Source organism: Pyrgilauda ruficollis, unplaced genomic scaffold (genome assembly GCF_017590135.1).
Source record: "Pyrgilauda ruficollis isolate IOZ18807 unplaced genomic scaffold, ASM1759013v1 scaffold23, whole genome shotgun sequence".
Taxonomy (NCBI): Eukaryota; Metazoa; Chordata; class Aves; order Passeriformes; family Passeridae; genus Pyrgilauda; species Pyrgilauda ruficollis.
In genome coordinates this window covers 2220631-2246343 of record NW_024522539.1, presented here as the reverse complement: position 1 = coordinate 2246343, position 25713 = coordinate 2220631, and the positions used below count along the sequence as shown (strand labels likewise).

The following is a 25713-nucleotide window of genomic DNA, read 5'->3' as shown; positions in this document are numbered from 1 at the left end:
GCTCTGGCAGCTTAAAATTGTGCATTTTCACATGCAAAGATTTCCTTACCTCAATGAGTTTTCCACTGAATCCTAAAACTTCACCACTGCGTGGCAGTAATCCAGGTCAATGGAGGTGCTTCTGTGCAGCAGGGACTGTGGACAAGTGCCTCAACCTGGCCAAGGCAGAATGTCTGCTGGCTGCAAGCCTGGGGAAAACCTCCTGTCCATGTTGTTTCACAAATGCAGACATTTAAGACTTTTGCTCCTTCAGTCCCTGGCAAGACAGGGAGGAACCATTGGTGCTGTTGCATGGTTGGAGGCCAGAAGGAAACAGTGACCTTCCCAAGTTTCCAAGCTCAGTAGAGACTTGAACCCAGACACTGCAAACCACAGGCTGGAATCCTGAATTCTGGACTGTGGTAGTGGTCATGCTCTTTGCTCCCCATGTGTTTCAGGGAGTTACATTTTCATGGGAATTGTGCAAAAATGATGTTCATAAACTTTTCCTAACAGTTTCTGGAAATACCATTATTATTCCACTGGAATTTTATTACTGATTTTACAACTCCCAACCTTCCATCATTCTGTGTAGGGCATTTCTGTCAAAGCTCTCTGTCATACTCAGCTTGCTTAGGCTGCAGTTTTCCCTAGGCCTGACCTTCTGTAGCACTTACCCTTTGTGAGGAACTGGCATTTCTGTGGAATTCTCTTCTGAAAATCATTTTCAGAACAGACTGAGTTGAAAATCACCCTCGAAGTTAAATTGCTTTGTGTTTCGATGACTCATCAACTGTGTGTTATTATGTAACTCAGGTTTCCTGCCAGAAAGAAAGTTTGTTGACACTGATACTTCAGAAAAGCTTCACAGGTCTGTCTTTTGGCTTTCTCACACAGCGTTGAGTCTTCTGATGTGAACTGGAAAAAGAAAAAAAGTGGTGGAATTAAAATAATTTCCCAGTCAGAAGTGAGAGACTTTTCAGCCATGGCATTCATCACGGATCATGTCAACTCTTTGATAGACCAGTGGTTCCCTGGTAAGAGAACAACTCTAATTTTCTGTGCAGTGTTATGTCTTTTCAACAGAGAGTTCTTTGATAGAGCTCTCCAGGTGCACAATATTGTGTGTTAATTGAAGACCCCTCAGGCTCTGACAGTCTCAAGCCAATAATATTTGATAAAAGCTCATAAACCTGCAGACAGATCAAGATTAGTTGCCAACACCCTTTGGTCTAGACATTGTGTCTTCCAGTCTGTCTGTCACAGCAGCACAGGTGAAACATTGCAGTTCAAACAGGTCCTGCAGTTCAAGAGTCTCATCCAGTGCTCGTAGCAGGGGCAGGATTTGGCCCAAATTGCTTGGTGCTGTTCATTGAACTCAATTTGGCAGCAGCTGGGAGGAAGATTTGCCCATCATTTGTAACTTTCTGTGAGTTACAAAATTCTGATGTGAGAGGCTTGAGTGAATATGGTACCAAGGACTCCATGCCAAGGTAACTTCCTTGACTCCTGCAGCTGCTTTTCCTGTGCTCAGCACAGATCCTGCTGTTACCCAGCAGGCTCTTTGCAACCCCAATACACTTTGTTTGAAACCAAAACAAAATCTGAAGTGCTCTTTGTCGTCCTACCCTGGTGTGGAAAGCAGTGCCAAAGCCTCTTAATTGGAGGCTCTGTAGAGGAAACAGTGGTGCACTCTCACAGACTCACGTTCTACATGTTCTGAAGATAAAAGAACATTTTATTTGTCTTTGGATTAAAATAATGCTAAAGTTAATCAGTGAAGCTTGAGAAGAGCCACGACTTCAAAGGCTGCAGCCTGTGTTCACCCTGCCTAATTGTGGGCATTTAACAGAGCCTGTCACCACAAAATCTCTCTGTAGTTATGGGAGAGGTGTGAGCCTCCCAAAGGCTTAGTCATGGTAGAACCCACGTTTGTCCTGGAGGGGCTGAACACGTTGCCCATGGGGGAGCCCACAGGACCTGTGTTCCCAGCCTGGGTGCTGCAGGTGAGTGCTGAGCTCAGTGTGCTGTGCCTGCCAGCCTGCTCCCAGCCCCATTCCCACCTCAAGCCATCTGGCACGAGCTCAGTGTGCTGTGCCTGCCAGCCTGCTCCCAGCCCCATTCCCACCTCATCTGGCAGTTTGCAGTCTGGGCAGAGGCAGAGACAGCCAGCAAGCAGAAGTGTCTCTCCACTGCTTTATTCACATACTTCCAGTTTTTGCTGCTCCTGAGTACATCTCCCTCTCAAGCCTGTGCATTACCTGTGACCAGAGCAGGGTGAGTGTTGGGTTATGTCCACAGCCTTGTCTCCCCAGCACTGTCCATATCTACTTTGCAAAGCTATTTTCTATTCCAGTCAGTACCCTGCAGCAAGCTGCTCTGCGTGAGCGTGACCACTTCCAGCCCGCGGATCCAGGTCGTGCTGCGGACACTGGAATGCACTCGGAGCTGTTGTTCCCTCTCAGCTGGCGTGGTGACGTTGTTTCCTGTTTGTTTGCTCTCTCTGAAGCCCTCACAGCCACGGAGAGCGACGGCACGCTGCTGATGGAGCAGTATGTGCCCTGCCACATCTGTGCAGCTGCCAGGCCGGAGCAGCGCGAGGGCGGTGAGAGGGCGGAGGACGCGCAGTACTTCAACATGGAGGATTGCGTCCTGACTGCCATCGAGCTGGACTACATCACGTGTCCCAACCACCCTGACATCCCCGTGTCGCTCCAAGAGCTGGTCCCAGAGCTTTTCATGACTGATTTTCCTGCCAGGTAACATGTGATAGCCTTCGGTTGAGTTTCAGTGTACCTGCGTGATTTGGCCGGGCACTTTTCCTGAGTCGCCTCTGCTGGAGAGATGTGCTGACCACAGGAAACAAATCCATCTGCTCTCAATCCGTGCTCTGGCAGTTCATCCTGAGCTGCACCCCTGGTGTTCAGCAGCTTGCTTAGACAGTATCTGTGTGCTGACCGAGTCATCACACCAGGGGTCCTTTGAGATCACTGTGGTGCAGTGTGAAAGTCCCTTTTTAAAGCCACAGCTGTCCCGCATTGCCCAGAACTCTGGCCAGGACTTTCTGTAGTTGGAGCCTTTCTGGGATCCCACAAAAGGAGATTTTAATGTGGCAAAACAAAAAGGAAGTGCTGCTGCATCACAAAATTGGCACTGAAATGGCCCTAATTTTGTAGGGGCCTGTAGGTGAGTGAGTTTATGGACACCACAGGGGGACTCACACTGAGCTGGGGCTCCTGCTCGGCTGAGGGCTGCTGGACGTGTTGGGTGTGTGGCAGCCCTGAACAGCTGAAGGAGCTCTTCCCTACCCACTGCAGCACTGCCAAATCTTTAAGCTGCTTAACTACATTCCCAGATGGTCTCAGTCTTACACCCCTCATTACTTGGTGTGCAGAGCAGGAGACCTGAGAGCAGGCAGGACAGGAGAGCAACGTCCCCTGTGGCTCCTGCTCTCTCAGACCTCTGAGTGCCCAGTGCAGAATCATGGGACCTCTGGACCAGACTGTCCTGTTGGCTGCTGTCAGAGCTCTCTGTACTCTCACTGGCCCCTGTTGCTTTGTTGGGGTCATTTTCCTGGGCAAACACCCCATCAGCTCATCACACCAGCCCTCCTCACATTGTTATCTCCTGCAGATTTATTTGGCAGGTGCAAGGCGAGTGGAGATGTTTGAAGTGTGAACAGCTGTAAAAGTAGTCTCTGGGAGAGTGGGGAAATGATGAATTGCAGCCTGGGAACACTAAGCTGATTTGAATAATCAGGTTTCAGAGTGTGGGGCTGTTCATGAACATCCTGTCCTGCCTCCGTGGAAAAAAGAGGAACAGGAGGTAAATGAAGCAAAAAAAAAAAAAAAAAGTAATTAATACAGATAAATAGTACAAGTATCAGTACCTGTGTCATCTGCTTGGAAAAGGAGCTTATGTGCTTTCCAGATCTGTTTGATTCTTATGGGATAAATTAGTAAAAAGCCTTTTGTGCTTTTTTGCTCAAATTACTATTTTCTGTGAGAAATCTGTTGTACAGTGTGAGCCAGTATGGAGCACTGAGATGACCAAGGTAGTTCAGGTGATCTAGTCCTCTTGGTAAGTAAGGCAAGAACCTATTAGGCTTTTGTAAAAATGGAAATCACATTAAAAACATTAATTGACCGTGTCTTTGAAACTTTAATTAAAAACCCCCTATTTCTGTTTGGCAGACTGTTCCTGGAAAATAGCAAACTGGAATGCAGTGAAAATGAAAACAACGTTCTTGGCCAGGGTGGAAGTGGAACTGTTATATATCGGGCACGATACCAAGGAAAACCAGTGGCTGTGAAGAGATTTCAGATTAAAAAATGCAAGGGTTCTCCCACTTCAGCTGCAGGTACAGTGCACAGATTTGGTGTCAGGAATCTGGGAATCTGCAATCTGGGATCCCAAGCTAATGCCAAAGAGTCTGCAAAGTGCTGACAGCACCTGATTAAACACAGCATGGAAATAGATAGCAAAACTGGTAGGTTTCAGTGGAGGAGGAGGATGCATCTGAGTTCTTCACGAGCATTTGTAGTGATGAAGGTCACTGGCTCAGCAGGGGCTGCCATGTGTGATCCTGCAGATCACAGGTTGGATTTATAGGGTGCCAAGGCAGAGCCCTTGATTGGGAAGGGAGGTGAGATTTCAGCTCCTGTTCCCACACTGTTTGGCCATGAGAAGTGTGGGTTTGCACTGAGGACTTGTGAGTCTCCACCTCTGAATTAGTGTTTTACCCCCTCTGTGCCAGCAGCTGGAGAAATGAAACTGGGAATCCTTCTGAGCCCACCAGCTTCTCCAGGCAGGAATGGGCTCCTGTGGAGCCCAGCTTTCCAGCAGAGCCTCAGTCCATGGACAGACAAAAGGGGAAAGTGCCTCACATTCCTCATTTTTGTCAGGGGAGGATGTGCTGAATCCCTGAGCTGTGGAGGAGGCCAGCTGCTGTCCCAGTGACAAATCGCCTTCGGGAAGAGCTGACCTGCCTGAGCAGCCTGTGGTGTGCTGTGGCAGCAGGACCATTACTGTGATGGGTGTCTCTTCTGGCAGGGAAGCTGGGAAACTGTAGGGAAGAGCCCTTCCAGCCAAGGGTCTTCAGTGTGCCATCTACAGAGTCCCTGCTGGGAGAAGCACAGCACGGGTTTTCCAAAGTCACCCAGGGGATGTGTGAGAGCAGCGTGTGCCAGACACACCTGAGCCTGGTGTTTAAGGACCAAGGGAGCTCTTGCTTCCTGAAGCACCAGACAGATCCTGCTTATAGCCAGTGTCTCCTAGTGTCTCATGCATCAGCATAAGGATTCACCTTAAAGCCTTGCTGTTGACATAATCCCACCAGCTGCCTTCCTCCTGCAGCCCTCGCTCGGTGATCACCTCCCAGAGTTTGTGACTCGTTTCCTGAGCTGGGCAGTGAGAAGGGCGGGTTGTGTGTCTTGCCAGATACCATGCTGAAGCACCTGCGGGCCATGGATGCCATGAAGAACTTCTCAGAGTTCCGTCAGGAGGCCAGCATGCTGCACTCCCTGCAGCACCCCTGCATCGTGTCGCTCATCGGCATCAGCATCCACCCGCTCTGCTTCGCCCTGGAGCTGGCCCCGCTGGGCAGCCTCACCACTGTCCTGGCTGAGAACTCCAAAGGTACAGCCAGCCTCTCCCCCTCCCCTCTCCCACTGACAAATGCTCAGTGGTGTTTAAATTACTGTTTGATTTGCTGGAGGGGATTTTATTTTTTTTCCAGACTAAGGGAAGTGGGAGGATTGGAATTGTTCTTTTATTGTGCTTTTGAGAACCTAGTAAAAATTGATGGTCGGGATTGTCAAAGCTACTTTGGAGACCTGGATTTTCAATTTCTCTACAAATTAATATGGAGTGTATCTCTCTTCAGTGCTGTGTGGATAGTGCTGTGTTTTTTCCCCTGCATATGGGTGTCTGGTACTCTAAATTATCTCATAATTATCTGTATTGCTGTCATTGTCAAATGAACAACACTAATTCCAAGATAAGTTGAGGCCATCTGACCCTCTTGGCACCTTGGCTTCATGTCAACTTTCAGTCAAACACTAATTTTCACCAGAAGATTTAGTGGCCTAGAAGTGCAAGGGTTTAAAAAAAGAATCTAATAAGACTGTCAGACACGTACAGTAACATAAACAGTGTCGTTTCAAATGGTGGCTTTGAGTGATGTTTCAGAAGGTTGTCAGTTATTGCTCTGGAGTTAAAAAGAGAAGGAGAGAGGGGGAAGAAGCAGCAGTTATGGCAATGACAGGAGCTGGAGACGCGCTGTTCCTTTGTGCCAGGGTCCTCCTTTGTGCCGCTGGGACACATGCTGACACACAAAATAGCCTACCAGATCGCCACAGGCCTGGCCTACCTGCACAAGAAGAACATCATCTTCTGCGACCTCAAGTCGGACAACATCTTGGTGTGGTCCCTGGACGTCAGGGAGCACATCAACATCAAGCTCTCCGACTACGGCATCTCGCGGCAGTCGTTCCACGAGGGCGCGCTGGGCGTGGAGGGCACGCCGGGCTACCAGGCCCCCGAGATCCGGCCCCGCATCGTCTACGACGAGAAGGTGACCAGGGGGAGGCTGTGGGGCAGCCCTGTGCTGGCACTGGGAGGCTGGCACCGTCCCGTGGCTCAGTTCCCTTCTCCGTGCGTGGGAGCTGGCGCTGGTTTTCCCACTGGGGCCTGCCTTGCTCTCCTCTCCACTCACCAACAGAGCCCTGCCCTGATTTTCCCTCTGTTTCTGGCTCTAGGTGGACATGTTCTCCTATGGGATGGTTCTGTACGAGCTGCTGTCCGGGCAGCGGCCTGTGCTGGGACACCACCAGCTCCAGATTGCAAAGAAACTGTCCAAAGGGATCCGTCCTGTGCTGGGGCAGCCCGAGGAGGTGCAGCTCTACAGGATGCAGGCACTCATGATGGAGTGTTGGGACACTAAGCCAGAAAAGGTACAACACCACCCTCCTGAGCCCTGTTCTCTGACCCAACTTCCCTTCTCGTGCAGGAGGGCTGAGCTTGCTCCTGGTGCAGCACAACAGCTCCATTGCCCATTTACCCCTCCTGCTGATTTGACCCAGAATTTCTGTTGACTTAAATGAGAGTTTTATGAATGAAATGATGACAGATTTGTGGCCTAAGACATCTGTGGTGGCTTGAAGGTCCCTTGATGTTGATGGCAGTTAGGCTGCTGATTTCACCAGGGCAAGACATTGCCCATAATTTCTAGAAACAGCTCTAGTGTCATGCTGTGAGTGTGACTGCAAAGACTTCAAAATCCCCAAGATTATAAAAGGAGGTATGAGGAAGAAAAAGTTTCAAAGTGCAAGAAAAGGATTATGCTGCATTACATTCTTCATTAATTTCAGTTGGTATTTCAGAGCTGTTGTCTTTCAAACAAATGTCAGCCTGACTCTCAAACATCTCTACACTGGTCATGCAATGGGTCAGCTCCCAAAATTCGTAAGCCTGAAGAAATTAATCAGTAAAATGTGTAAGAGAATGACAGACCAAGCTTTAATAAATAATCATAGAATCAGAAAATGGCTTGGGTTGGAAGGAACCTTAAATATAATCCAGTTCCAGGGACACCCAGCCTGTGCTTGTGCTTGGGATTGACCCAATCCAGGTGCAGGACTTTGTGCTTGGCCTTGTTGAGCCTCCTGTTTATTATGGTTCTCCTGCTTCATCTTGTGTGACACGTCTTTCTCTTTGCCTTCCCCCCTCAGCGTCCCCTGGCCATCTCTGTGGTGGGGCAGATGAAAGATCCAACCTTTGCAACGTTTATGTACCTGCTGCCCTGTGGGAAGCAGTCTTCCTTCTTCTGCTCCCCGGGGCAGGAGTACACGGTGGTGTTCTGGGATGGGAAGGAGGACACCAGGTGAGACAGCTCACATTAGCAATGCCTTTTTTTTCTTTTTCCTTTTTAAGTAAAAAATCCTTCAGCATCTTTGCTTCTGCCTCTGGGAGGGAGGTAAAGAAGGTGAAAGTGAACTTGGATGAACGCCAAGAATACAGTGAACACTGTTTTCCCAAACTCTTTTAATTGGGAACAGTGGTTGCTTTATAAAGGATATTTAATGAGCTTAACTCTGCTTCAGTTAATATGGGGAGAAGATTAGGGCAGTGTAATGATTCACACACACAGGATGAAGCATTTGCACATGAGAACAGACGTGTTCTGCCTTTCCTAATGAGGCCATTTAACACTAAACCTTTCCTAATTGAGGCTGCAGTTCCATCTCTCTTCTGCAAAGCAATTAAGCACATGCTTAAATCCTATTGCAATCATCGGGAGTTAACCACATGCCTGGAGCTGTGTGTGCATCCAAGTGTGCACTGCCAGTAAAATGTGTTCTGGACTGAAGGCATGTGCTTAAAATGTTATTAAATTGTGACTGAGGTGATGGCATTTTGCTCAGCCACATGTGACCTGCAGCTAGTTAGGTTCATTTTTATGGATGCTGCTGAATTTTATAGCCTCAGTCTTATTTGGAAACATTCACAAACTGATCTGAATTTTATATTAATGTGTTCATTATTTGTAACAATTAAGCTAATGGGGAATGCACGTGATTTGTTGCTGAACTATTTGCTTTGCCTCTTGTGGTCCCTGGTCAGTTGTTCAGTGCAGGCAGTGTGACTTTTCCTGCTGAACTGGTGAAGCACATGGCACTCCAGATGTACTTTGAATATATGGATGTTGTCCAAATATTCACAGCAATATATCTCAGTGAATCTGCTTCGTGACTGGACAGTCCACTTGCTGGAGACTGCTGAATAACAAGTTTACTCATATGTGACAGATTTCAGGATGTGTAATTGCTTGTGCCACAGTTGGTAAAACATCTGGGACTCACAGATGTGGTTGTGAATATCCAGTTATTGTTCAAGCATCCAAACCCAATAAACTTCCCCAAACAAACAAAATCCTTTTAGCTACAAAAACCTACTAATTAGTCATATTTATAAATCATTTTATTAGGTTACAGATCTTTGCTCTGTAGAATCATGCTCCTCTGTTTATGTACTGGAATAATAATGAAGCCGGATACTAGGGAGGCAGTGAATTTGGAGAGCAGCTATTCCCTTGAGAACCTAATGGGCAAGATGGGCTGACACTTCCCAGCTACTAATTACTGCTGTTCAGCTGGATCTGTTTGTCCCACAGCTCAATTCCAGGAACAGACCACATACGTCCTCCTAACCCTGTGCAAAGTCAGGGAGCTGTGTGTAAATCTTCACAGAAGCAATTGCACACCTGCCCCTGAGGAAGAGCCATGGCACATCTTTCTTTTCCTTCAAATGAGGAATTCCAAATACAGTTTGGAAGGGTGTAGATCCTTGCAGCATCATCCCCATCTGGGCAGTTGTGTCATGGCTTGGCCACAAGTGCCACAAGTCCCTCGGCCCCGTACAGGAGGAATGTTGGCTGCTGAAATTCTTGCTTGCTTCTTTCAGGAACTACACGGTGGTGAACCTGGAGAAAGGAGTCATGGAAGTGCAGAGGATGAGCTGCCCAGGAATGAAGCTGTGCTGCCAACTCAAATTTCAGAATGCCCTGTGGGCAGCCACGGAGGTGAGCATTGCCTGTGCCCCCTCGAGAGGGGGGACACTAACGAAGAGAAAGGGCCTGTTAAATTAGTAAAGCCAAGAGTGTGTGAGACAAAGGGTGTCTCAGGTGAGCAGTGACTTTGCATCTGCTGTCTCCAGGTGTTTTGTTTCTACCTGACACACAGCTCCAGACTGTGCCTCCCAGAGCCGGCAGCGACCGTGGGAACCTCGGCTTCCCGAGGGGAAACGGGGCTGGAGCAATCTGTGCCCAGGGATGCATCTGGGAAATGTCCTTGTCTGTGGTGATAAAGGGAGGCAGGGACAGAAAACATGCATTTAAGGGTGGGGTTTTGAAAGAGGCCTGAGGGATTTGAAGGTTGGTGGGAAATGGGTACCCGAGTTCTGTGTTTGCCGTGGAAAATTGCAGCTAAAAAGATAAGAGTGACAGAGCATGGCTGATTTATCCCCCAGAGCTCCTTCCCACCCGTCAAAAAGGGCTGTTAAGTGTCAGCCAGCTCTGACACAATCATTTCACACAAAACAAAGAAAAAACAGGCAAAAAAAATTAAATGTACCTGAAGTTCAGTGTTTTAGAGTGGGAGAAAAAAGGGCCACACTTGCTAAGTAAATAATTTGTGTTGGCTATTTCACTCTGCCCTGGCATGGATGCTGTGAGTATAGAATTTATTTCTCCCCATAAGAAAATAAGATATTTTGACTTTTTCTGTTCTCAAATAGAGAATAAGCTATAATAGAGAAAAAGCTCAAATACTCTTTTTTTTCATAATAATAAGTATAGAAAAATTAAAATTCAAAGATCTTAAAGTGTTGTATTTCCACCTCTTGGATCAGAATGAAAAGTTTGCTGGTTCCCAGACTGGGTGCTCTTGGTCAGTCTAGTAGATTTAGGAGGTGTGGGACAGGTGTGATTCCACATAAAATGTAATGTTCCTTAAATGGACAGATTAATCCAAAATAACATACAACCTGCTTCAATTGTTGTTTGGGATTTTTGCACTCAGGGCTGTCAGATGCTGCTTTCGGATGTGGTGATAAAATCCCTACACTGGTGATTTTTGGTGACTTTTGGATAATGCTTATATTGTCCACAGCTCATTCTGGGGAAGGCAGCACCTGCTTTCTACCCACATGCCAAAGGTTCTCCATGAAAAACAGAAATTTACTCTCTGGGTATCAAAAAATACAAATAAAACCCAGTTTTGGAACCAATTAGATCTTGCTCAGGTATCAAGACATGGAAAGCAAGGAGGTGGTTTGCATTTATAGAGTTTTGTGTGCTCTTTCACAGGACCAGAAGATTTCTGTGTATGGATTGCAGGGCATGTGTCCCTTGAAGACTCCACTGAAGGGTTTAGACACTCCTGCCACTGTGAGCTGCTTCCTGGTGATTCCTCTTGTCAAAAGGGTAAGGAACAACCCAGAGGAAAAGGACAGTAGTGAGACTGTGCTGCTGGGCCAAGCTGCCACTCTCAGCTGGTGCTGAAGGACTTTGCAATGCCCAGGAACATTTTGGCACTGCAAGGAGAAGGTTTCCAGGTCTTTCTGCCTCTGCCAGAGGACAGAGGTATGGGCAAGAACCTGAGTCAGGGGACCAAAGCTGGCACTTCCAAACCTGCTGGGAAAACAGTCAAAACAGATCAAATTCCTCAGCAAGGAAGTGTTCCAGCTGTGTTTCCACTTCACTGGAACACAAGGTTTAGGCTGATCAAGCAAAGTGGAGAAGACATGAAACAATAATTAGAATGGAGATTTGTTAAGTGCTAATGCAGGACATGGGCACATCCAGCCTCTTAAACCCACTGTATGCCTGGGCTGTGTGCTGTCATTTGTGTGCTCAGTCATCCTTAAATGTTATCTGGGCTCAGCCACACTCCTGTTTTGGTTTTGAATGAGAACACTTTGATAATACAGCTGGTTTGGGTGATGCTCTTATGGGTACCACGGATAATTACTCTTATGGGCATTAAAACAAGTTGTATGTTTTCTGCCTAGCCCTGCAGTTGCCACCATCCCATTTCTGGCAGGAGAAATCTGACCTGGGTGCCTGTTGTGGGCAAGCCTTGGGAGATGTATAAAAACTGTTTTCCATCTAAATTACCTTCGGTTTGCTTGCAGCCACCTCAAGTGAAAACATGTAATTATGTTCCAACATTACTGGTAGCTGTGTAGTCTTTGCAAATGCCAGCAGACTGGGATGTGTCTGAGAGCTCAGCTCAGGGCAGCTCTCAGAGCTGCTGGTTTGTACCAGGCCTGTCCTGAGCCACTGTCCATTTCTGGCTCTTCTGCTGGGATTGCTGCATGGGCTGAGTCTGAGGCTGATGGTTTGTGTAAGGTGTGCTGCTGCACTTCCAAACATGGTGTAAGTAGGGCTGAAGTAGGGCACTGATGTAAAGCTGGCACAGGGCTGGATTTCTCTGCATCTCTTGGCTTCCCTTGGCTCCCAGACCTGCAGTGTTTGTCTGCCGTGGAGTTTCATTTCTGATGTGTAGGGCAAATTTCTTTTTCATGCTGGCTGAGGTTCCATCCAGGACAGTCGAAGGAGCCTTTTGCTTTCAGCTTTTCCGCTGTCACACAGCTTGCAAAGCCATTCCTCAGGGGTTACGAGTGGCTTTATGTCTCCTGGTTTCTATTTCCAGTTTGTGGCTTGCCTAGAAAATGTCATAAATAATGCCAGGCCCTACAATAGCAATATTGAGTCTAGACACCTCCCTTCCTCCCCCGACCCTACCCAACCTTCCAGAAATCCACCTCCCTTCAGCTCACTCCTTCTTAGTTTATTGGACTTACTTTTTCCTCTCTCCTTTCTATGAATGAGTTTGGCAGTGAAATGGCCAGAGCAGCAGCCTGGGGATGTGCAGACCAGGCTGGCAAGAACTAAACCAGCCAGTTCTTCCAAAAAACCTGTGTGGAAAGCTTACACTTGTCACACTCATTGCCTGGCCAGCAAGCTCTGTCAGAGTTATCACAGTCACTGCTGTCCAGTGGAGAAGAGAATTGCATCTGCCTGGGAAGAAAGCCTTTAGCTGGTGAGATGTGAGGTAACTTTTAGTCAGAGAATTGCCGAGGGATGTTGCTGGGAAGGGGAATTCTTTACGACTGCCTTGGGAAGGCTGATCCAAAAGAAATAGTTTCCAAAACTTGGTTTCTCATCCAAAGGAAGCATCATGGAAATTTGAAAGCAGGCAAGAGGGGCCCAGAATCTGAAACTCACCCGCCAAGGAAAAGTCTTGTACAATTTAAGCTTTTTGTTGCATGCTTTTTGTCACCAGGATGATTCTTTTTAGTAAACAATACAATTTTCAGAAGAAAAAAAGAAAACAAATTAGCAAATGAGCAGGTTAAATAGGGCAAACCAAGACACGTTCTGCCTTGGTTTGCAGCTTTCTTACGAAGAGATGTGGAGGGAGAGAGAAACCTGAATGGGTGCAAATCTTTGGCCCCGCACAGAAACCTGGAACACGTGGGAACAAAAGCTGCATTTAAAGGCTGCAGCCAGCAGTGCCAGACCCAGTGGGGACAAGAGGAGGAGGAGGAGGCGACCAGGCCCTGGTGTAGGATTTTTTGCCATTCCTGCTGACCTGCTGGCAGTGGGACAGGACGTCTGGAGCCGGCTCATCCCCGCGCATCGCGGCGCGGCACGGCCCCGCGCGGGGCCTTCCTCCTGGCACGGCGGGGCTGCTGGCAGCACGGGGCCTTCAAATGCAGTTTTGTTGCTGTGTGTTTTTGTTGGCTCCTCGTGGAGCCCAAATGTTGAAAATGAATTCTGAGAAAGTTACTTAAGGTTTCTGGAGGCTGCAGCCCTGCCTGCCTTCGGTGGCTGCTGGAATACCCTGATCCAGGGGGGTTTTGCCTCACCAGCACTGGATAAAATCTGGCAAGAATTAATTATGGCATCTGTGGGGAGGTGGTTTTTGACGTGGTCTTCTGCAGAATTGGTCACTCCCTCAGCTCAGTCACGTGAGGGATGGCAGGGTAAGGGCATTTCTCAGCATTTGGATTCCTGCTCCTTGTTTCTTACCTCTCTGAGAGATAACAGCAATGGTTGGATAGAAACAGGTCCTGATAGCGAAGACAGAAAGCAATAAATACCCCAGTGGAAAAAATACCTTCCGAATTTGCTTCCACCATTGTTCCATCCCAGACAGGCCAGGATTTGGCATTGGTATTACTGATAACACCAGGAGGGAGTCAGTGACCCACCTCTGCCTGGTTATGGTGCTGACTGCTCAGTGCCAGGGAAATTTGGCCTGTGGAACCCAAAAGGGAATAGGGATTGTGTTCTGTAGTAGCTGACACTAATCAAGGAATTCAAAATAATTTTTTGTGAAGACTATGCTTGGATAATCCAGTGTTATCAAATCAAATGAGACAAAATTATAATCTCTGAAGATTTTGATAGTGTCCTGTGTCACTAGGAGCAGTTTAGGTTGACATACCCACATTACAGTTAATGTCTGATGTTCCCATTTCAATTTAAATTTTCCATTTCTAGTAAGAAATGCCTCTTGCACGGGGTCCTTCAGACTGAAAAAGTTGGACCATTTTTTACCAGAGAAATGTGTGCTGTTCTGCTTTGTTTTATTCAGTTTTAAGTAATTGAACTCCGTTCCAAAGAAAAAGTAACCCAAAACCCAGCTTGTGCAAAGCATTGTGCCATGATCCAACCTACTGATGCAACTCCTTGGCAAAGCCACTTCCAGGAGCCTTTGCACCAGATCCACATGGCAGCAGGAACGTGGCACTGAGCACTGCAGGTCGTTGGGGTTTCTTTTAATTAGTGGTTAGAGAATTGGGACTGGACTGAGTTAGTCCAAGCCCCATTTCACAACTTTCCACTTGCTTTCCTAGTTTTTCCCATTACAGTAAAATTCTGCTGTGATTTGGATTACTCATAGGGGCTCAGTGCTCTCGTGGTTTTACTCATACTTGGTGAGCAGAGAGTGTCTCTTTGTCCAGGACTCAAAATGAGCTTGCAAGCAGAGCTGTCAATTAAATAACACTTACCCTGCACTACCTGCCCCTCAATAGCTGGGGCAAGTCAGCATACTGATTTTTCTGTGGATTTACAGCCTGAGAACTATTGTCCAGGCCTGGCAGAATCAAGATCCCTGGAAGGGCACAGGGATGCCTTAATTTAATTTTTGCCCTCCCAGCAAAGGGTGACTCTGGGCCCTCAGCCCATCTCCCTGGCTCCTGGGCATGCCAAAGGCAGGCACTGTGGAGAGGCTGGGGAGGTTGTGTCAGCTCTGTGCTGCTCTGCCTGGTTCTGTTTGGTTAGCTGTGCTTAGTCCAGGCAGCAAAGAAGTCCTGGGTAAAATGGTCTTTTTTTAGAATTTATTGCTCCGCAGGGAGGAAATAGAAAGGCCTTTGAGGTAAGTATTGTTTTATCTGCTTCACAGATGGGGGAGTTTCTGGTAGAGGCCCAAGGTCACGGGAAGTTTTGTTCCCAAGAGATCAATTTCCCAGCCTGTTTAACAGCATTTTGCCCCGCTGGGATGAGCTGGAGGAGTTGCTGAGCCATGGCCTTCTCAGCAGCTCCTGCTCCTGGGACACGAGGGATGCATGGCCATGGAGCTGGAGCTGTGTCCAGCACATCTGTGCATTTAGGGACAGGTTTTTACTCACCTGCAGAATTGTTCGTGGCACTTGGCGTGTGCTTTGCTGAACTGCTGCTGCTTCTGTGCCCTCAGCTGGGCTGTCTGAGCTGCCAGGGATCCCAGACCCAGAGCACATCCCTGAGAGGGGCAGAGCTCTCAGAGCAGCAGACTCTGGATGTGGAGCAGTCACTGGATGCTCTTGTTTCTGAGAAGGTTGTTCGTGGCACTTGGCGTGTGCTTTGCTGAACTGCTGCTCTTGTTTCTGAGACTATTGGCTCCCTCTTTCCATTTTTACTGCATTTCTTCCATTCCTCTCCTACCTACATTGATAGTAATAGCTTTACTCCTTTTTGGAAGTGAGCCGGGTTTCTACAGCTGGATTCCTGGGATCATGATGGCTGTCTCTGAACATACTCCAGCTTGAATTTGTCAACCTTCAGGGCAGACTGCCAGGTGTGTCTGTCCGCCCTTGCCAGTAAAGAGAGAGGTAATACTGGGTGAAAGGAACGTGGCTCTGCATCAGCTTCTAGGGAATGGCTCCTCTTTATGTTGTGTTATCGCTGTTCTGGAGTAAGTTACTGGCGTTCTTGCAGAATGTGAGAAGCAGGCAGGGCTTCTGGGAATGAAAGCTCTTCTATTATAGAGAAGTAAAGAAATAGGAAAAAGTTCTTTGCTATGAGGATGGTAAGGTCCTGGCACAGAGAGTTTGTGGACTCCCAATCCCTGGAAGTGTTCAGGGCCACGTTGAATGGGGCTTGGAGCAGCCTAGTGGAAAGTGTCCCTGCCTATGGCAGAGGGGTGGAATGAGATGATCTTTTAGGTTCCTTCCAACCCAACCATTCTATAATTCCATGAAATTTTTCTCTCTTCCTTGCAGAACTCATATGTGGTGCTGGCTGGCTTGTCAGATGGACTGGTAGCCGTGTTCTCAGTGTCCCAGGGCCTGCCAGGGGACAACTGCTCCTACCTGTGCTCCCACACAGCCAACAGGTCCAAATTCAACATCCCCGACAGCGACCCGCGGCAGAACCCGTACCCGGTGAGGGCCATGGAGGTCACCAACAGCGGGGCCGAGGTGTGGTACAGCAACGGCCCCGGGCTGCTCGTCATCGACTGCGCCTCCATGGACATCAGCAGGAGGCTGGAGCCCTTCAGCCCGCCCTCCGTCATCGCATCCATCGCCTGCAACTCCGAGTGCCACGGCGAGGAGGTGCTCTGGTGTCTGGACAGCCAAAGCAACTTCCTGGTGATGTACCACGCCAGCAGCTACCAGCTCTGCGCACGCTACTTCTGCGGGGACTGCAGCCCCCTCAGGGACATGTTCACCATCCAGCAGCCCTTGGCTGCCATCCCGGCCACGGCCCCCATCAGCCACGGGGCGGTGGAGAACAGCCCTCCGGGGGACGTGAGCATCGTGTACAGCCCGGACGTGGGCACCCAGATCCTGAACCACCAGGACTCGCTCACAGATTACTGCTCTGTGTCTTCCTTCTCCTCCTCGCCTCCCGCCGCCGTGACCCGCTGCCCCTCCAGCCTGCCCAGCTCGCCCATGAGCTCTTCCAGTGCACCCTTCTCCATGGATTTTGAGGAGTCTGAGAAATTCCACGAGCTGAAGGCTTCCCTGGATCACGATGCTTCGCCTGCGGGTGAGAACACGGAGCATCTCCAAGCAGTCAAGATTCTTCCCGTGAAAGACCTCATCTGGATCCCCAGGTAAGTGGGTCACTTACCCAGGCAACTTAGCCAGAATCCCTCCTGGCTGAACATGAGATTAACTCAGGCTAATTCAGCAGCTTTTGCATTCCCAGTATGATTCACCTGGCTAGAAAGTCAAGTTACCATTAAGAAATTCTATTCCCAGTATAATGGAACATGGATTTTCTACGCCTTTTAAAAGTATGCAGTGTTGAGCGGAGTGGCCACGTGGAAGGCCTTGCTGAGTTGGTTTCAGCAGAATGAGAAGGGGGTGGTCAGACTCCAAGCTGTGTTTCCCCAACTAGTGAGGAAACAAAGAGCAGCAGGCAGCCTCCTTGTTTGGACACAGCCCTGGCAAGTCCTGCTGCCTCCTGTGGAGCTGATGGGAACCTCTGGGAAGCTGAGTTGGCTTGTCACAGATCTCACTGCAGTGGATTCAGGATGCCCCCGTGGCATCACAGTGCCCCCTTCCCGTGGCTGCAGGTGGGCATGGAGCAGAGGATGGATATCCAGCATGGATCTTCCTCAGATACAGCATCCCCAGTGCAAAGGATGTGACATCTCCCTCGTTTCTCTTCCAGGAGAGGAGGGGACATCATCGTTATCGGGCTGGAGAAGGAATCGGGCACCCAGCGGGGCAGAGTGATCGCGGTGCTGAAGGCGGGGGAGCTGGCTCCCTACGGGTGAGGCTGGCTGGGCACACCAGTGTCCGGGGGCACAGGGGAGCTCTGCAGGCTCTCAGGGCTCTTGGGAACTTCCTCTTGGCTTCCAGCAGCTTCTGAGGTGTTCCCAGTGGGAGGACACAGTTGCTGGTTGCACATCAAGGCGTGTGCACGCTTAGAGCGCGGCAGACAGCGAGGAGAAGGCTCTGTGACTACAGCCTGGTCTCCAAAACCCACAGGGACTGAACACCCCATAATGACACAGACAGCACCGTGCACAATGTGATGGAGTTGGCCTGATCCTGCCTGGTGCTGGCTCCCTTTGCTCTGAGGGCACCTGGCAGAAGGTCAGAGCAGCTTGGCAGACTCGGCCCCGCGCTCGGAACAAGAGGTGTATTTATGCAGAGCACGGCGCTTGTCTGTGGCTGCATTCACGTGGGTCAGGTTGATGTTCTGGCTCTAAATGAGCACCTTTGTGCTGTGGGCAGTGACAGGCCGGGGGACGGCTCCTGGAGCACAGGGGAGAGCAGTTATATACGTTAATTTAAAATGTTTCATACAGTGAAGGAGAGTCAAGGAAATAAATAGCTGCTGGAGGGGTGGGGGTGTTCCTGCTGATCACTTAAATACCGGTCTGGGATTGTACTATTTATGTCCAAACAAATGCAGGTTAAGCAGTGCTAAGGATTATAAATTATCATTTATTACCACCAGGTAAACAACAGGAGATCAAAGGCTCCTGCCATTCCCTCTGCTCTGAGCTGAGTGTCTTTATCAGTTAGCTGGGAGGAGAGAATTCTCTTTATTGGTCACAGGTACTCTTAGGTTGGTTTTGCTAAACTCAGATTGAGTGTGGAGTTCAGGCAAAGTGATACCACATCTCACACCTGTCCTGCCCTGCTGCCTGGCTGGACCAGGCACCATGGCCATTGACCCTCCCTGTTTGAGCAGCAGGATAAAGAGCAGAGGGGAGGAATGGGAAGGGGCTGCTCAAATGGCAGAGCAGAGCAGGGAGGGGGCTTTGTAGGGGCAGTTTGTAATAAAAACCAGCTTCCAAGGACAGTCCTGTGGCCAGTGCTCCCAGCTGGGCACCTTTCTGGGGAAACACTTTGGGATCAACCTTCCCCATCTGCTGTGGGAGTGGTAGAAGGAGCCCAGTGAGGGCTGGACTCCTGTTCCTTGGACCCTGCAAGGGATAAGTGTCATTGTCTGCCCGGCCACCTCCCTCTGAGGTACCTGCAGGGCCAGCTTCAACAGAGACCATGAAGGGAAGGACGTACAACACGGACCACACGGATCCCTGAGTGCTGCCACAGCTGTGCCTGCTGCTCTGGGCTCAGGGCTCAGAGCCTGGGCTGACACAGGCAGGCTCCATGCCACTTCCATCCTTTATTCCAGGCTCTCGGCAGCCTGTCAGCTTGTTATGATGGAGCTGTTCTGAAAATGCCCAGCTGGCAGCAGGAACAAGAGTCTGTGGATTTAGCAAATCAGGAGATTAGCAGCAACTTCAAATGCCATGGCAGACTTAAGCCCCCACCTGCATATTTAGACACCTGAATCCCTTTAAAAACCTTTTCCCATGTCACTGAGCTGCTTGGTTTTGCTATGACACAGTTTCTGATCCCTCTCTTTGTTACATTCTCCTTGCTGAAGGATTTGCAGCTTATAAAAAGCTTGTGTAGCAGGAAGAGAAGCTCATGAGCCAGCGCTGCACTCACAGAGCTGCCCTTCCCTATAATGCCCTTCCCTATAACATCCTTCCCTATAACATCCTTCCCTGTAATGCCTTCCCTGTAGCATCCTTCCCTGTAATTCCCTTCCCTGTAATTCCCTTCCCTGCTCTCTGCTCCCTTCCCCAGGACGCTGGTGGACGCGGCTCTCGTGGCGAAGGACACGGTGGTGTGCTGCTTTGAGAATGACAACATGGAGCGGTGCCTGGCTGTCTGGAGGGGCTGGAGTGCCAGAGACTTTGACATTTTCTACCAGGCCTACGAGGAGCTGGGCAGGCTGGAGACCTGCATGCGCAAGAGGAGGTAGTGCCCGTGGCGCTGCGGCCGAGACAGCGGGAGCGTCCTGGGCTCGGAGACACGGCCCCCACCAGGGCTCATGGGGGGGCTGTGTGTCTGGTTTGCTGCTAGAGAGCACCGTGGGGTTCCCAGAGCCCCACCAGGGCTTTTGGGGAATGAAGAAGCCACTGGGACAGGGCTGGGAGCTGGGCCAGCTCTCGGCTCCCTGCTCCATCACATGCTCCCCTGCACTGTTGAGAGCAAAGGTGGCTGCAGTTCTGCTCGTCCCCCATTTTCCAGTTTGTTCTTCCTCGTTTTGAATTCCTTCCTCACCTTCAGCATGCCCTGGCTGCTGCTGCTGTTGCTGTTGTTGTGTGTGTCAGCCAGGAGAGCTCCGTGGGCTCTGCCCTGGGTGTCTGAGCACGTTCCAGTCCCGGCTGCCTGCTGGCCGGCAGCGTGGGCACCGTGGGCTGATTCACCCTGTTCCCAGGAGGAATGCATCTGCTAGAAACCCTGCATTGTGGGGCAGCTTCCCGCCCCCCTGCAACTCCTTTACTTAGGGTGTGTGTCCTGCTTCAGGTGTGGTTCTTGTGTAGAGGCACCCTGGTGTAGGAACCAGCGAGAAGCTGTGGCTGGCCACTGCATTTCTGGTTCCTAAAAGCTGTAGTGGTGCAGTGTTGCTGTGAGGGAGCCCAAAACAACCTGCCAGGAACGCTGCACCAGGAGTGAGGGAGCTGGCTCATGGCACTGCTGCCTTGTCAATGGAGCTGATGGAAAACAAAGCCACTGTGGGTGTGACAGATATTCCTGATGGAAAAGAAGGGAGCCCCTGACCAGAAAGGTTTATAAGCTGTCTCTGCTCCACTCCTGTTTCTCTTGGGAAATGCACTCTGGAGCAGCAGGAACACAATAAGCTCAGTTTGCCTGTGTATCTGTGCAGCTTCTGCCCACCACAGCTTGTATTTTATCTTCATTAGTGGCCTGGGATGCTGTATTGGCTCTAAATCCAATTGCACTTAATTACCCCAAGCATGTACAGCAGTGTAAAAAGTGCCCCCAGCTAAGCACCCTGTATAAAGATGTACAGTTTGAATTTTGGACCTTTCTTTTATTTTTTTTTTTAATCCCAAGAATCTCGTGTGAGCATCGGCAAGGCTGGCCAAGGCCGAATGGGCAGGTTAACCCTCTGGTTCACATTTCTGTTGCAGGCTGCTAAAATATCCTTCTTCAGAAACAGAATGTATCTTAAAATAAACCGATTCCTTCCCAGGATGACACTGCATTGGTGGTTTTTATTGGAAACCCAACTGGCACTGGGTGTTTGGGGGCTGCAGCGTGGTTCAAGTGCTGGTTGTGATGAGCAGAGCTGGAATCAGGGCTGTGAGTAGAGACTGTCTCCATTGCTGGCCTTGCCTGGGACTCTCACCCTGTGCCTCTCCAGCAGCTCATGATCAGGTATGGCAGCACCAAAAATTTCCCTCCCTTGCCAGGACACGCTCTCTGCCTTTCTCTCAGGGCTGGGGTGAGGTCTCATGGTCACCTTTTCCAGCTGCCAGATTCCTTTGACTTGCAGGAACTCTTCCTTTGATACCTGAAGCCCCAACAGGAGCTATAAAGGGCCTCATTCTTTCATTCAGCCTTGCAGGTTTCCTTTGAGGAAACACCCTGTGGAACAACCACAGCAGTTCCTTATTGTCCCTCTTGACCAGAACACCTTGGGTGCTGTGCTGCAGTGCCCACGGGGGAGGCTGGAGCATCTCCCAAACCTTTGGTGGGCCCTGGCCAAGGCCTGGACACAAAAGGGCCTTTGTTCTGCTGGACACTGCTCTGTGCTGCTCAGCACCCTTCCCGACACACCGAGACATCCCTGCTCCTTGCCAGGTGGGTCAGGGGGCTCAGCTGGGGAGGGAAGAGAAGGGGGTGGCACCTGGGTTTCATGGGACCTGTGAGAGATGCTGCAGTGGTGGGTGTGTGTCCCAAAACCTCCTGGGAGCAGGGGGTTGGTTCCCAAAAGCAGCTGAGAGCCTGAGTGCTGCTACCTCGGAATGAGTACAAAATCCCCCTCTTCAGCAGACCTGAAAACCTCATTAGCACAAAGCTCCATTAAGTGAGCACTGCACGTGCTGCAGGAATGATTCCCTGGGGGCAGAAATAAACAGACATTAAAAACAAAATTAAAACAACTCCCACCAGTTCAAACAGTTTGAGATTTCAGTGCTCCTTTCCCTCTCTCTCACCATCTAAGTCTGTTATCCTGATGGCAGGGACAGGTGAGGGGCATCAGGAATCCTGGAGGAAGGGATGGGGTCACAGCCAAAGGCAGGAAAAGCCCCAGAGCCTGGGAACAGAGGGGCAGCATGAGCTCCAGGTGTGGCTCTGGGGGAGCTGCACCTATCACATCCTCACTTTTTTATTTCAGCTGATAAAAATAAGCCCAGGCAGGGCCCTGGCAGGGGGTTATTCCTTCAGCTGGCTGAGGAGAGGCAAGAAAACAGCCTTGGGCTCGGTGCTGGGGGGAAGTGGATGCTCTGGGATTGGATTAACCCCCAGCACCAGCAGTGGGAGGGCAGGGGGTCCCAGGGGTGTTATTTACTCGTCAAGGAAGCAAAGAAAGATGAACAGGACCTGCCTGGGATTAACTGAGCCCAAAAGCCCCCCTAGCTTCACTCCCTCACTCAGCTGCCTCCTGAGAGCAGAGCCACACACGTCCCTGGGCTTTTTCCTGGAGTGCTCCATGGTCCTTTACCTGCTTTGAAAGGATTATATTCAATTCCCACTGGATACTGATTCCTATTCCTGGTTTGGGCTGTTTCTTTGCTGGCATCAGTGCAGAGTCATGGGATGAAGAACAGCTGTGCCCAGCATCCCAGTCTGGGGCATGGCCTGAATTTTTCTGGGGAGGATGCATGATGAAGGGGCAAATCACTGCTTGCATCCCCTATCCTCATGCCCACTCAGGACATTTTGGGGCCCCAGCACTGTGGGTGCACAGCCAGCTCTCAACCTACCTCTCCATGTGCAGGAAATCAGGGAATGTAACAGCTCATTCTGCTAGGTGGGAGCGGGTGAGCATTGACACAGCAGCTGGATGCTCCCATTCCACACAGCACCGAGGGCTCTGAGCTTCAGCAGAAGGAAAAAGAAGGTGATTTCTAAGGGAGGTGGGGAAAGGGGCAGTGCTGGCTGCTTTGTATTCTGCTACCGAAAGGACAGAGGAAATGAGTTTTCTAAGCAAGCTTTAAAAGGACAGGAAATATCCTGGCTATTTTGGGCCTGTCCTCAGCTCACCCCTGGGATGGGAGCTGGGTTGGGCTTCAGGGGCTGAACCCACGTGGAGCAGGGTGAGGATGGGGCTGGGCATGGAGATGGGAATGAGGGTGCAGATTGTGATGAAGATCAGGGTGAGGATCGGGTCAGGGATGGAGTTGGGGATGGGGACGAAAATGAGGAGAAGGATGGGACAAGGAATGGGGTTGGGGATAAGAATGGTGCCAGGGATTGGGCTGGGGCTGGGCTCACCTGGGACAGGTGCTCAGCACTGGGGGAATCACTGCCAAGTGATGCTGGCAGGGGGCAGAGGGACAGAGACACCCCCAGCCCATGAGTGGGGCATCCACAGGTTCAGGTTTCCCAGGGCCATTATTGTCCTGCCCAGCACTCAGAGCCATCCTGGCACAGCACACAGCCTTTATCTGCCCCACATCCCAGCCTGTTTGCACTGGGAGTTTGTTTATCACAGAACCACTTCAAACTCGGCCCCTTTTGGAAGCCCTTAGGTGAAAAGTCAGTAAAACACAAAGGTGGTGTTACTCTTTTGTCTTCTTTTTCTAAAAGGTGGAGCAGGACCCTGGCAAAGTCCTTTTGACACCCCAAACAGGGGGGGACCCACATTTCCAAGAGACTCCAGCCCAGCCTGCTGGAAATGTTGGAGCCAATTCAGGTCAATTAAAGTTGAGGTTTTTATTGAATTAAAGTGTGAAAGTAAATACAGCCAGCCCAGTATTTGGGCTGTTATTTTTTTTTAATGTTAATTTAATTTTTTTCACCCCACTCATAAAAGTGATTTAGAAGGTGGTAGGGATTCCTGGGCTGGGGGAGATCTGGGAGATGGTTCTGGAGCTTGGAAAGGACATGGACACGTTCCTGACACCTGGGAAAGTGTCAGCAGCAGTTCGGACGTGAGGAATAAAAGTGCTTCTGGCAGCAGCAGCCAGGTAAAATCCAGGAAAACAGTTGGAAAGGATTCCTCATGGGATGCACTGCCTCGGCTGGGGAGCCCAGCTTGTCTCCAAGGCTGCCTAAGCCTGGAAGGAGGTGGTTTTTGAGCTCCAGCTGGGATCAAACCCCTGAATTTGCTCTGGTCAGCACGATAACTCACACTGGCAGAGTCCACTGGGCACAGAACCATTCCTTAAAACAGGTCCCACGTCGGCAGTGTCCCACCAGCCCAGGATCACCAAGGCCAGAGCCGAGGAGGAGCCCAGTGGGGCCTGGACCTTCTCCCCATTTTTAATGCCTCTGCAAGATTTTCTTTCCAAAAAGTTCCCGACTGCGGCTGGCTGTGCAAGCCGAGTATTTTTAGCAAGTATTCATGTGAAACAGCTCAGGATAATAATTTGCAATGTAAAGTTAGAGGCTGCCACAAAAACTCAGAGTAAGCAGATTTGGGTCAGCGGGACTTTGTGCTGATTGTGCTGAAAGGAACCATCCAGGCAGGTCCAGGGGAGCACAAGGGGCTGGAGCTGGGCACTGAGTTTTCAGGGTAATAAACCCCCCCTGTGCCCACAGGACCAAAACCTGAAATCCTTCCATGGGCTGTGACTCTGCAAAGTCACAGATAAATAATGTCACATGTACAGAGTCACATCCAGCATGACGGTCACCAGGAGAACCCGCTGCCTTTCTGGACTCACATTTTCCCCCATCTCCCTTTTTCTCTTTTTGCCATCATTGATCCTTGAGCAGGAGGGAAAAGATTTTAGCAAACAGCGTTAATAAATCCAGCTCCTCTCCCAGGGGTGAGCAGAGAAGGTCAAGGGTTTAACACCATGTGCCCAGGGGCTGCAAAGCTCAGTTTGGGTGGGAATTTTACTGCTGTGAGGATGCCACAGCATCCAACCCAGGTTACCTGCACCAGAATAATGAGGGAAAGAAGTGTCACACATTTTTAATTGTTTTAATAAAGAACAGAAGCATCTCTGCAGATGGGACATGACTGGGCACCACATCCTTCATTTTCAGGATGACACCATCTCATTTTCTCACACCTCTGTGGCCCAGAGGAAAACTCTCCATGATTTCCCTGCTTCCTCAGGGTGAAGGAAACTTCTGTTGAAAGCAAACAACCAGAGTAAATTCAGGATGAAATGTCCCAGCCCCAGAAGGGATTTTTGTCAAGGCTGGGTTAGCACCTACCAGCTGATGATTTCCACTTCTGTCCAACTCCTTACAAGTGGGGCAGCAAATGCCACTTACTTTAGTATAAAATGGGTTTTATGTGCTTAGACTTTGTCATGAAGGGTTATAATTAAAATTTCACTTTAAAATTGACTACTTTTAAACTGTGAGTCCATAAAATACGTGATCAATTGCGATGTGAGGCCTTGAGGCTTGTGCTTGCAAGCTTGGTGCAAAACTCACTTTTAATAGAGATTTGGTAACAGAATTAGAACTGCAGCAACTGGGAAAAAAACCCCAATACCACATGGTGCTGTTCTCAAAATGGCTTTTTCCAGTTACATTCTGCTTTTACCAGCTGTTACAGACTAAAAAAAGTCCTACATAATAATAAATGTTAATAAATACAGTACAAGTACAGGCTTTTCCCCCCCATTTTGCTGCCATTCTTTGGGGTTCATATTCTTTAAGCTCTTTTCTGTACCACAAATACAAGCTGTTTGGGTCTTTTTTTCCCCTTTCCCTTGGGTGAAAATCTGCAATCCCTAAGATTCTTGCTTTGGGACTTAATTTTGTCCTCACACCAACACCAAACAACTCCTAGAGCTATTAAAAAATAAGTAAGTGCTCAACCCACTTAATAATTATTTTTACTGTGTTCTGAACACACAAAGCATTAGGGCACCATGCAGCCTTGTCACTGCATGCATTTGAAATGTACACTTATGGGTGTTTTCAGGCAGCAGAAGTAATTTTAACATTTTCATGAGGAAAAAGTCAAAACCAGGGAATGGCACAGCT

At 49.5% G+C, this 25713-nt stretch overlaps 1 protein-coding gene across 1 annotated transcript in view; it reads left to right on the top strand.

Moving 5' to 3' along the window:
- Nucleotides 1–20787, top strand: part of LRRK1 (leucine rich repeat kinase 1) — a 74352-nt gene extending 53565 nt beyond the window's left edge. Inside the window, exons 23-34 of the mRNA XM_041469129.1 lie at nt 877–1016; nt 2489–2738; nt 4173–4339; nt 5419–5616; nt 6276–6553; nt 6738–6932; nt 7710–7861; nt 9442–9559; nt 10844–10960; nt 16030–16865; nt 17429–17530; nt 19369–20787. Coding sequence (XP_041325063.1) covers nt 877–1016; nt 2489–2738; nt 4173–4339; nt 5419–5616; nt 6276–6553; nt 6738–6932; nt 7710–7861; nt 9442–9559; nt 10844–10960; nt 16030–16865; nt 17429–17530; nt 19369–19546 — 2731 coding nt within the window. The 3' untranslated portion in view covers nt 19547–20787. The remainder of the gene's footprint in view (nt 1–876; nt 1017–2488; nt 2739–4172; nt 4340–5418; nt 5617–6275; nt 6554–6737; nt 6933–7709; nt 7862–9441; nt 9560–10843; nt 10961–16029; nt 16866–17428; nt 17531–19368) is intronic.
- The last annotated feature ends 4926 nt before the right edge of the window (nt 20788–25713 follow it).